The 12,300-nt window shown below is 41.8% G+C and overlaps 2 protein-coding genes across 7 annotated transcripts in view; one reads left to right on the plus strand and one right to left on the minus strand.

The window, feature by feature from the left end:
* FTO (FTO alpha-ketoglutarate dependent dioxygenase) overlaps positions 1-275 on the minus strand; it is a 219,338-nt gene extending 219,063 nt beyond the window's left edge. The window contains exon 1 of one of the 2 annotated variants that reach the window (XM_058155191.1): positions 119-275. In XM_058155191.1, the coding sequence (XP_058011174.1) occupies positions 119-163 (45 nt within the window). In that variant the 5' untranslated portion in view covers positions 164-275. The remainder of the gene's footprint in view (positions 1-118) is intronic. The other variant, XM_058155190.1, reaches the window with a different exon arrangement.
* A 216-nt stretch (positions 276-491) lies between these two features.
* RPGRIP1L (RPGRIP1 like) overlaps positions 492-12,300 on the plus strand; it is a 70,695-nt gene continuing 58,886 nt past the window's right edge. For 2 of the 5 annotated variants that reach the window (XM_058154995.1, XM_058154997.1), the window contains exons 1-7: positions 492-647; positions 1,770-1,885; positions 3,234-3,378; positions 5,664-5,962; positions 7,502-7,586; positions 9,052-9,195; positions 11,369-11,474. In XM_058154995.1, the coding sequence (XP_058010978.1) occupies positions 1,810-1,885; positions 3,234-3,378; positions 5,664-5,962; positions 7,502-7,586; positions 9,052-9,195; positions 11,369-11,474 (855 nt within the window). In that variant the 5' untranslated portion in view covers positions 492-647; positions 1,770-1,809. Of the gene's footprint in view, positions 652-1,769; positions 1,886-3,233; positions 3,379-5,663; positions 6,002-7,501; positions 7,587-9,051; positions 9,196-11,368; positions 11,475-12,300 lie in introns of those variants that run through there. The other 3 variants (XM_058154996.1, XM_058154998.1, XM_058155000.1) reach the window with 3 other exon arrangements.

Raw genomic sequence — 12,300 nt, forward strand, 5'->3', positions numbered from 1 at the left:
GGTTGGAGATCCCTGGAATGAATCAACTCAGCGCATCGAAGTTCAGCTCTGGAGGGACCAGCGTACCTGCAGAGCCCGCACCTGTGTGCCGGGGCTGCTTTTGGGGCTAAGCTTTTACCTTCGCCTCCTTCTCTCTTTCCTCCTCCGCTCGAGTCCTCCGCATGCTCCTCCCGGGCCGCCTTTTCCCACGTGCCAAAGAACCCGGACTCGCTTCCCGCCTCGAACCAGCCGCTTCTGCCTTTCCTTGGGCAGCGCTTTATCAGCCCTTTTTTTTTAAGGACTCTGGAACTACAACTCCCGAAATGCCCCGCGCGGATTTTCGCCGGAAACGCGGATAGACGTAAGTAGGCGTCCCGCGGGCGGGAAAGCGAAGGATTCCGCGTCGGAGAAATACAACTCCCAGAAGTCAGCGCAGCGGGGTGGCGGAGGGAGGAGGAACGTCTCCCCTTTGGAGCAGCGTCCTCGGGCGGAAGTGACGTCGGGGGTAGCAACGGAGGCGGTTGCTAACGGGGGAACGCGACGCAGCGAGGAAGAGGAGGAGGAGGAGGAAGAAGAGGAGGAGGAAGAGGAAGGATGCTGTGAGCCAGGGAGGAGGAGGAGGAAGAAATGCAGGCTGGCCCGGAGGAAAGAGATCAGCTGCAGCATCTGTAGGTGATTCTGCCATGAATATATTTGATTGATTGATTGGTTGATTGATTGATTGATTGATTGATTGATTGGGGCTGACTGGGGACGCTTCATGCATTTTTCTGAAAAATCAGGAATTATTAAAAAGAAAGGCGCAGCATTTGAGAAGGTAGGTGTACAAAATGCCACAGACGACAAGATCCACCTATGCACGTGCAGCCAGTCCTCGACTTATGACCACAACAGAGCCCGACCGACATTTCCGTTGCTAAGTGAGACCTCGGTGAAGTCAAAGCTTGAGGACACTTTTTTTGTGTGTGTGTGTGCACTGAATTGCTTGCGGTCGATAAGTCCGTAACCCCGTCGTTAAGTGAATCTGGCTTCCCCCTTTGACTTGCTGGTCAGAAGGTCGCCGGAGGGGGAAATCGCCCTGCAACCGTCATAAATACGAGGCGGATGCCGAGCGTCTGAATTTTGATCACGTGACCACAGGAATATCCGCCGCCAGGTTCGTAAGTGTGGAAAAACGTTCGTGGGTTGGTTTTTTTCAGTGCCGTTGTAACTTGGAACGGTCACTAAATGAACTGTGGTAAGATTTTATTTATTTATTTATTTATTTATCACATTTGTATACCGCCCTATCTCCCTAGGGACTCAGGGTGGTTCACAGGCAAATAAAAAGGTACATATAAATACAAAATAAAATAACAATTAAAAAACTTATTCTACATAGCCAAATTTTTAAAAAGAACAATATAAATAATAAAACCCATTGGACTACCTGTGTGAGTCAGTGCTCAAGCGTCTGAATTTTGATCATACGACTGGACTGCCCTCTGTCAGAAATGGCGTAGGGTCTCCTGCTTAGGCGGGGGGTTGGACTAGATGACCTGCAAGGTCCCTTCCAACTCTTGTTAATCTGTTAATGAAGATGCTACAAAGGTGGTAACTACTGGCAGGGTCCTGGAGAAGGGCCTTTTCTGCCATGGCTTCCCAAGGTGAGATCCGCACCCATCCTCGTGTTCTTCCCGAAACACGCGGAGACCAAGGACCCCTCATTTCAACCCTGGCTACAGATATTCTCCTTTAGCAATTGAACCTAATTTGCTCTGTTCTCTGTGTCATTTGTTTTTTATAAACAGGCCAGGAAATTTGTAGCGCCCTGCCGTTTATACCTTAACCATGTCCGCCGCAGCTGATGAAACATCGGAAGATCTCCCAGTGAGAGACGTAGGTCTAAACCTCAGAGGACATTCAGGTATGTAACCCTGGTTAGAAATCGGATTAACTCCTGAATGTCTTTGTGTGGTAGGAAGGCTTTTCTGCTAAATTATCTCAGAGGGTACGTACAGCATAATTTATTTTGTTTGGTATGAAGCAGTCATGACATAAGCCTAAGACCGAAAATCAGGCTTGTCAGATGCTACATCTTCTCTATCCTGCTCTACGGAGTAGAGAGTTCATCTGTCGTGACCCACTCCCCCGACGACGACCGGGTCTGGGAAGTCTATATCAAGCGTGGCCACGAAGCCTCTGCAGCTTTGCCAAATTCCTTTCAAATTTCTCAGGGCAGGCAGGAATCCAAGGTGTGACTTTAGCAAACCAGATGAGACTTTGCTTGACTCAAATTGCTTGACTCAACCTGGTCCTTTATATAGGCCATGGGGTGTGGCTCCATGACTCAGCACTTATCCAGGCCTGCCCCTCCCTTCCTTCTGCTGACGTCGCCTCTCAGATCTCCGGAAGTGAGGATCCTCCCACTTTAGATTGTCTTCTGCTGTTTGAGAAAGGGAGGGGTCAGAAAGAGCAGGCCCGGGCAATTCCAATCCGTGGCTGACTTCCTCTGATGGCTGTGTCTGACTTCCTCTGATGACTGCATGTGAGTGAGGTTTGTTTGTTCATTCCTGACATCCCCTCCAGGCATGGGGCCAGGGCTAGGGGCTTGGAGACATGCCAGGCCGTTCCTCTTCATTATCAGACTCTGAATCTGATAGCAGGCCCGGCAGGAGATAGGAGAGGCCCGGCTGAGGAGAGGAGGGAGGACGAGGCACAGCATCGTCTCTGACAGAAAACCACTTGAAACCACTGACAGCATCGTCTCTGACAGAAAATCACTTGAAACCACTGATAGCATCGTCTCTGACAGAAAATCACTTGAAACCACTGACAGCATCGTCTCTGACAGAAAACCACTTGAAACTAGAAGCATTTGAAGTGTGGATTTACAGATGGCTGTTGTGTATAAATTGGGTTAACAAAATCACAAATGAGGAAATGATAAGCCGCCGGGAAAAGCAAAGTGAAATCATCAAAGCCATTAAAAAGCAAAAGTTAGAATATTTTTCTTTCTTTCTTTCTCTTCCTTCCTTTCCCTCTCTCCCTCCCTCCCTTCCATCCTTCCTTCCTTGAACTGGTATCTTATGAAGTCCTAAGCGTTAGAAGGACGTTACCTACTTCATCCCTGAGCTCAACCTTCTCTGAGGGCGATGCAGAGGAATTCACAAAACTTTCCTGAACTCAAATCTGCTTTCAGCAAAATTTACGGTAGTCCTCAAAACAAAACAAAACAAAACAAAAATAACCCTTAATTCCTCCTCCTTTTGCAGAACCATCAGCTGCCCAAAATGTTAAGGCTCGGCAAATTGTTTCGCGGATTCACCGGGAGGAACTTGAAGATCGATACCTTCGCTTACACGAGGAGAACCTCTTGCTGAAACAACATGCCCGTAAGCAAGAGGATAAGATTAAAAGGTCTGGCTTCCTTATTGACTCCCTAAAACAGGGGTCTCCAACCTTGGCAACTTTAAGCCTGGAGAACTTCAACTCCCAGAATTCCCCAGCCAGCTTTGCTGGAGTTGAAGTCCACCAGGCTTCAAGTTGCCAAGGTTGGAGACCCATGCCCTAAAATGTTGCTTGTAAAACGAAACCTGGGTAGTCCTTGGCTTATGGCCACAATTGAGCCCAAAATTCATGTTGCTAAGTGAAACACGGGTTAAGTGCCTTTTGCCCCATTTGGCGACTTTTTTTGGGGGGGCCATCGTTGTTAAGTGACTGGCTGCTGTTATTAAGTGAGTCGGATGGATGTTAAGCAAACCTGGCTTCCCCATTGACTCGGCTTGTCAGAAAGTTGCCAAAGGGAATCGCATGAACCGGGGAAAACTGTCATAAATACAAGTCCGTTGCCAAGCATATCAATTTTTACCACGTGACTGTGGGATGCTTCGTTTAAAAGTAAGTCATAAGTCCCCTTTCCCCGTGCCGTTGTAACTTTGAACGGTCACTAAACGAACTGTTGTAAGTCGAGGACTTCCTGTACTTGGAAGAGCGTATCCTGTCGTGGGACAATAAATAGTAATTAAGCTGGGTCCCTTTGTCGTTTTTTTTAAACTCTTTTCCTTTTTTTAAAAAAAAAGTAAACTCTTAAATTGTTTTAAAGACCTTCAGGAGACGTTAACCTTCTTTGTTCACTACGGGAAATCACTTCTGTGTTCATTTCCAAGGGCTGAACATCAGAACCTCCTCGCGCATATGTTTTTTGTTCTTTGTTTCGTTAAAGAAAAAAGTAGGAGTAGGCCTTAAATAGATGAAGTGTGTCTCTATTTCCAGGCTCCCGTCTGGGTTTTCCACAAAGAAAAAGGAAAAGAAATCAAATGTCTTCCTCTAAAGTAGATGCAGCCGTTAAAAGAGATGTGCAACCAATGTTGTAAAGTTTTGAACTTCCCTCCTCCATCAAAGCCACCTTTTCTTTCTTAGCATGCCAAGTCCTGCTCCCTGACCCAATCCTTCACTCCTGCGAGTATCTTCTGATTTGGGGGGTAGTACATCACCCTTCCACGCTCCTTGGTCTTTTGTTCTACTTTCCCTCTGTTTATCAAAACTCAAGAGGAATCAAAGGTACAACTCTGGAGAAGCCAAAAGCAAAAAAAAAAAAAAAAACCACACACACAAAAAACCCTTTTAAAATTAGATGAAAACCATTCCTTCTGCATCCAATTATTATCCAACCACGAGCTGTTAAGCCTCGCCTGAAACAAATTCCTTGTGTGTCCAATCACACTCGGCCAATAAAAAATTCTATTCTATTCTATTCTATTCTATTCTATTCTATTCTATTCTATTCTATTCTATTCTATTCTATTCTATTCTATTCTATTCTTGTTCCATTCCATTCCATTCATCTACTATTCTATTCTATTCTATCCTATCCTATCCTATCCTATTCTATCCTTCTGCTATTCTATTTTTATTCATTCCATTCCATTCCATTCATTTATTATTCTATTCTATTCTATTCTATTCTATTCTTATTCCATTCCATTCCATTCCATTCATTTATTATTTTATTCTATTCCATTCCACTTAACTCCATTCATTATCCTATCCTATCCTATCCTATCCTATCCTATCCTATCCTATCCTATCCTATCCTATTATTTGCTAAAGTAATACGCAGCAAAGCACAGAGGATGATTAAAAGCTGGCCTGGTCCACCTACTCATTTTTATTTTTTTTATTTGGTAGAAAACGCGTGCGTTTTGTTCCCTTGTCCTTGCATGGAAGGAAGACATCAGCGCAATGTGTTACATATTGCGAGCATACATGGGGTAGTTTAATATCACATGGAACTGCAGCCTTTGTGCCTGGCCTCACCACATCCCGAATCTTTAACGACACTGAGCAGAGTCCAGAGTTTCTTAGGAAGGTCAGCCGTTGCAAATTTGAGCAGCATATGGACCAAATATGTCTCCCTTGCCACTTGACTAAACTTTTCAGTGATAAGCCTTAGGAAACTATTATTTGTCAGTGCTATAAAGCAGATTGCTGGCCGGTGGTTCCAATTATCTTCAAAGGCCTCTTCGCAGGCCGTCATAGTTCTATTGAAACCTGAAATTTATTACTCAGGTTTGACCGTCTTCACAGTGATTATGTTCCTTTCAACAAAGAGCTTTTTCATGCTGATTTTTTCCCCTTCCCTTCCTTTCCTCTCCCCCCCCCCCCCGGCCCCCCCATTGGATACATCTGACTTGTCTCCTCAGAATGGCCACCAAGTTAATACGTCTCATTAACGACAAGAAGAAAGCAGAGCAGATCAGTGGCGTCCCCAGGCGGCTGGGTCAGGACGTAGAGATGGAGGAAGTCATTGAACAACTTCAGGAGAAGGTCCGGGACCTTGAAAAACAGAATGAAATGATACGCAACAGGCTGATTTCTACCAAACAGCAGCTGCAGCTTCAAGGCCAAAGACACACGCCCTACAATTACGTCCAGGCACGGGTTAACACGGGACTCAAGAAGGCGACGGAAGGTTTGAGGGTCCACGAGGCCACCAAGAAAGGTATCGGATTGAGCCTTTAACTGTCTACATTTCAAATAGGTGAGAAGTTAAACCTGTGTCTTAGATGCCCAAGAAATAATTTTGTGTTGATTCTTGTGGACAGTTGAGATATTTGTCCATAAGGTAAAGGTAAAGGTTCCTCTCGCACATATGTGCTAGTCGTTCCTGACACTAAGTGGCGATGCTCATCTCTGTTTCAAAGCTGAAGAACCAGCGCTGTCCGAAGACATCTCCGTGGTCATGTGGCTGGCATGACTCAACGCCAAAGGCGCACGGAACGCTGTTACCTTCCCACCAAAGGTGGTCCCTATTTTTCTATTTGCATTTTTTACGTGCTTTTGAACTGCTAGGTTGGCAGAAGCTGGGACAAGTAACGGGAGCTCTCCCCGTTAAGCAGCACTAGGGATTCGAACCACTGAACTGCCGACCTTTTGATTGACAAGCTCAGCGTCTTCACCACTGAGCCACCATGTCCCTTTTTGTCAATAAGCCAACATAAATCAGAGGGATTTCAGTTGATTTAATTCTATGAATTCTACGAATTCTATGGAATAGAATAGAATAGAATAGAATTGAATTGAATTGAATTGAATTGAATTTTTTATTGGCCAAGTGTGATTGGACACACAAGGAATTTGTCTTTGGTGCATATGCTCTCAGTGTACACAAAAAGACAAGATACATTCATCAAGAATCATAAGTTACAACACTTAATGATAGCCATAGGGTACAAATAAGCAATCAATATCAATATAAATTGTAAGGATACAAGTAACAAAGTTACAGTCATACGGTCATAAGTGGGAGAAGATGGGAGGTGGGAATGATAAGAAGATTAATAGTAGTGCAGACTTAGTAATTAGTTTGACAGTGTTGAGGGAATTATTTGTTTAACAGAGTGATGGCATTCGGTAAAAAAACTGTCCTTGTGTCTAGTTGTTCTGGTGTGCAGTGCTCTATAGGGTCATTTTGAGAGTAGGAGTTGAAACAGTTTATGTCCAGGATGTGAGGGATCTGTAAATATTTTCACAGCCCTTTTTTTGACTCGTGCAGTATACAGGTCCTCAATACAGGTCCTTTATGTCAGGGTTCCAAGTAACACTCCCAACAAAAGGCTTGAAGTTCCTCAAAGTTCCATTTTATTAGAGATGTCATATTAGCACATCTGGGAAAACCCGAATCTGAAAGCTTCCAGGTTTTCCCCACCCAAAGGAAAGTCCAAGTCCCTGCCCAGCACCCGCATGTCCATCATACAGTCACAACTGGAGATGCCTCCCAGATCCAGCTTTCCAGGTGCAGGGCAAGATGTCCTTGAGTTTCTGAGAAAGGAATGTTATTTTGACTATATATCTCCCATAATCCATATAATCCCCCCCTCCCAGTTTCCCACAGTAGCAGGCCTGAAGGCCCAATGCAAAAGATGGCTTCCAAGTCATGGTGATGATGAATCAATTATGTTTGTCATCGTGGGTTGACTTCCAAATCAACAAACGCACTCCTCTTTTTTTTTCCTTCCGTCCACCTGACCTTTCCTACCAGGGATGAGGCTGCAGAGCGTAGAAGAATTGCCTCCCAAGTATGGACACCGTTTACTCGAAGAAGCAAGAGCAGAGATCAAAAACTTGTATGGATTTTTTTTTGGAATTCCTCCTCCTCCTCCTCCTTCTCTTCCTCCTCTGATCAACCTGTTAAGCTTCTCAAGAAAAGTTAAAAAAAAAAAATTACACCGGGCAAGTCCTGTTCAGTTTTGTTGGGTTCTCCTATAAAAAGTTAGCACTGAATTTTTCAAGACCCTCTAAATGTCAGAGGTTCAGTAGGGACATTGGGATTTGGAGCCATTTGTGAGGTCTTTCCAGGAAATAAAAATGGCGGATACTTAGGCTGGGTTTGACCCAGTGGTGGGATTCAGCCAGTTCGCACCACTTCGGGAGAACCGGTTGTTAACTTTCTGAGCAGTTTGATGAACTGGTTGTTGGAAGAAATCATTAGGGCAGAGAACCAGTTGTTAAATTATTTGAATCCCACCACTGGTTTGACCATTTGTAAAATGGCTGCCTTGTGGGGATATGCACCCATTTTCCAAAAGTCAAAATGATGAGGTTACCCATCTCAAACTCTCTAGCTCCCCAATTTACCTTTGCCTTTTTTTGGAGAATTGGTGATCCCTCTTAAAAAAAACAACAGTGAATAGCAACTAATTGTTATTAATTGTGGTGATCAACAGTTATAATTGTAATTCAGAACGGAAGGTAGTTTAGATGTTTTTTCTTAATATAACTCTGGATCAAGCCCATTGAATGTAGCGAGATGATTTATATAATTTAGGTTTGTGGAGTTTTTTTGTTTTCTAATAAAGACAAAGTTGAGACGATCAAGAAAAAATAACAATATTTTTTGGGGAAAAATATTGTTTCTTCAAGTATTATTTTAAATTTATTTTAGCTCAGTGAATGAGCTAATCCTTTACCCATGTTTCTGAAAATATCTACTTCTTCCAAATAAACTCTTTAGAACAACTCTGCTCTTTGAGAAGAATAGAATAGTTAGAATAGAATAGAATAGAATAGAATAGAATAGAATAGAATAGGAATCATAGAGTAGAATAGAATAGAATAGAATAGAATAGAATAGAATAGAATAGAATAGAATAGAATAGAATAGGAATCATAGAATGGAATGGAATGGAATAGAATAGAATAGGAATTATAGAGTAGAGTAGAGTAGAATAGAATAGAATAGAACAGAACAGAATAGAATAGAATTCTTTATTGGCCAAGTGTGATTGGACACACAAGAAATTTGTCTTTGGTGCATATGCTCTTAGCTTACATAAAAAGAGAAGATACATTCGTCAAGAATTGTAAGGTACAACACTTAATGATAGTCATAGGGTACAAATAAGCAATCAACTCATACTAGGAAACAACCAATACCAATATAAATTGTAAGGATGCAAAAGGAATAAACTACTGATCTACTTATCCCCATGTAAACACGCAACTTTCCTTCTGCATTCTCTCTTTTTTTTAAAAAAAAAGTTTTAAGTTTTTTGCTTTTTCATCGGGAAAACTGTCTCGGTTGACCTGCAGAGAGAATGAGCTTGAATCCCTGCGGGGACAGAATGAAGAGTTGGTGCTTGCGATCGAAATGCTAAGAAGTGAGAAAAAGAAAAAAGAAGACGAGTTTGAAGTCGCTCTCCTCCAACTGAAAGAGCAGCAAGCCACAGGCCAACGGTAGGACAAAACAGAAAGCTCATCAGATTAGAGTTGAATGCAGGCACTCCTCGATTTACGACCACAGTTGAACCCAACATTTCCGTAGCTGAAGCGAGACGGTGGTTAAGTGACTTTTGCCTCATTTTAACAACCTTTCTTGCCACGGTTGTTAAGTGAATCACTACAGTGGTTAAGTTAGTCAACACGGTCGTTAAGCGAATCTGGTTCCCCCCATTGACTTTGCTTGTCAAAAGGTCGCAAAAGAGGGCCACGTGACCCCAGGACAGAGCAACAGTCATAAGCATGAAACCAATTGTCAAGCACATGAATTTTTGATCACATGATCTTGGGGACGCTACAAATGCAACTGAAAAATGATCATAAATCATTATTTTCCGTGCCGCTCTTAACTTTGAACAGTCACTAAATGAAATGTTGTAAGTCGAGGACTAGCTGTACTCCGAAATAACTCCACATATCATTTTTTCGTTCTTTAAACCTGATATTTGTAGCTCGGTTCTCATTGTACTAAGCCTTTTATGGAAATTCAAAATAAAACCATATGATGGCCGACATTACATGTGAAAAAGAGTCACAGCATTGGGGAGATATCAGTATAACAGAAATGTAACAGAAATGTCAAATGTCAAACAAATACAGTTGTGAAACAATATGTAAGTATAAAACAACAACAATGGAGAATTGCTCCCGTGGCAACTATCCAACAAAGCCGGAATGAGGTGCAATTTTTCTTGAAAAAGATAACCAGAAATGAGGGCCTGTTGCCATTTTCTGTCGTGGCTTGGAAATTAACAATAGTTTCCTGCCTTATCTGGACCTGGCCAACAGACCCTCCACAACCACACCATGGAACAATCTAGAAAATCTGGGTAATTAAGAGCTATTAGGGTAATATACTGTAAGACACTGACATCTTTTTTACACACACACACACATATATAAAAATATATAAATAGTGGGAGGGAGAGATATAATTTTAAGTTTTCAGCTGGTTTACAGATGTATAAGCTTTGTAGTCTAATTTCTGGTTCCAGCAGTGGAACAATTTTTCCAATCTGTCTTCAGCAGATAAGTACTGGGGGAGAAACAGCGTATTTCAAGATGTGAAATTCTGTTTATCTTTTTTGTTTTATTTGGTATTAGCACTTAAGCTCCTTTAAGGAGTTTCCTTTAAAAAAAATTGTCTTGGCTTGATGCAGCCTGCAGATAGAATAACAATGAGATCAAATGTTACGTTTCTGATATCTTATCTATATTTAACTTTTCACAAGATAAAATTATGAATCTGTTATTGAATCTCACCAAGGGAAATGTATAATAGCGTCTTAGCCCTATAGAATTTCACCTACGCCAGTCAGTGTTAAAAATACATCTGCAGTTTATTTTAATACCTATCTCAAAGTATCGTCTATGTAAAATGTTAAATCACAAACCTTGGAATTAATTGAGTTGAGGAAGGAAATAAGGAAGAAACACCAATAAAAAGTAACAGCAAAAGTTTGGAAGCTTCTTGATAGCAAAACTAAATTAACTCCCTATTATAAATATCAATTTATTCCTTTATTACATTTACCGCACTGTTATGGCATGAAGCATTATTTCTAACTGGTCCACATTGTTCAGCCCTCTTTCACTGAACCATGGATTGATTTACCTATAAGATGCACCTAAATTTAGAAATTTCAGGCTGTTTTTTCCAAAAAAAATTAGCCAAAAAAAGCCTCGAAAATGGGCAAAAAAAAGCCTCGAAAATGGGCTGAAAAAAGCCTCAAATGCCGAAAAAAGCCTCAAAAACAGGCTGAAAAAACCCCCCAAAATGGGCCAAAAAATGGCCTGAAAAAGCCCCTAAAATGGGGCCAAAAAACGGACGGTGGATGGGCAGGGCTTCAGCAATATTTGGTCTATAAGATGCACAGACATTTTCACCCCCTTTTGCGAGACCCAAAAGTGTATCTTAGAATCCAAAAGAAAAAAACATGACTTCTGGCCACGCTAACGTTTTCTCCCCTGACTGCATCGGGAATTAAGCCACAAAGAAACTGTTTCCAAGGCTACAGATTTTAAGATCAAATTTGCGTGCATGGCTGCTTTAGTTAAAAAAAATAAAATAAATCTGACCATGATTTTTCTGTCTTTTGTGGGGGTGAAAAATCAAAATTGCCTTTTGGAGGCTCAACATTCGAGACAACGTAGAGATGATCAAACTCCACAAACAGCTGATAGAGAAAACCAGCGAATTTGCCACAGTGGAAGAAAAAATGCTTCAACTTCAGGAGGTATGTAAATCCTTGAGATTTCTCATCCAGATCCAGGAATCAAGCACTTCTCTGTTGGAGCTCCTACTCTTTGGAACGAACTTCCCCCTGGTTTACGCCAATTGCCTGATCTTCGGACCTTTCGCCGTGAGCTGAAAACACATTTATTTATTCAAGCGGGACTGGCTTAAAAGTTTTATTAAATTTTATTGGGGCTGTGTATGAATTTTAGGGTTTTAAAATCGACTGTTTTAAATTTCGGCCATTTATATAATTATGCTTGGTTTTAAGTTTTTTGTTTTAATGTGTATATTGTATGGTTTTATTACTTGGCTGTACACCGCCCTGAGTCCTTCGGGAGAAGGGCGGTATAAAAATCTAAATAAAACTAAAAACTAAAAAACTAAAACAACCTGGCCACCTCTTCCGTAAACACCGGGAAATGTTTTAATAGCTTTTTTCTTAACCCTCCTCTAAGTGCCAAGGAATAACACTTAGTCTATCTACTGCTTCACAGTGCTTTACAGCCCTCTCTAAGCGGTTTACAGAGTCAGCCTCTTGCCCCCAACAATCTGGGTCCTCATTTTATTGACCTTGGAAGGCTGGAAGGCTGAGTCAACCTTGATCTGGCCAGGATCGAGAATGGTAAAACCATTTAACAGCATTCAGCCTTAAGGATTCAAACCTAAAATAAAGAAATAAATAAAAAATTAGATTAAGGAGGGACCAATACATAAACACAGTGGAGGTGGCAGCTTCCCTTAGCCTAAGTATAAAGCATTGAGCAAAACTACGCGATTCTGAATGTATTCTAAATACAACTCATCTAGCGCTCGTGTTTTTCCCT

Source organism: Ahaetulla prasina, chromosome 12 (assembly GCF_028640845.1).
Source record: "Ahaetulla prasina isolate Xishuangbanna chromosome 12, ASM2864084v1, whole genome shotgun sequence".
In the NCBI taxonomy this organism is placed as follows: Eukaryota; Metazoa; Chordata; class Lepidosauria; order Squamata; family Colubridae; genus Ahaetulla; species Ahaetulla prasina.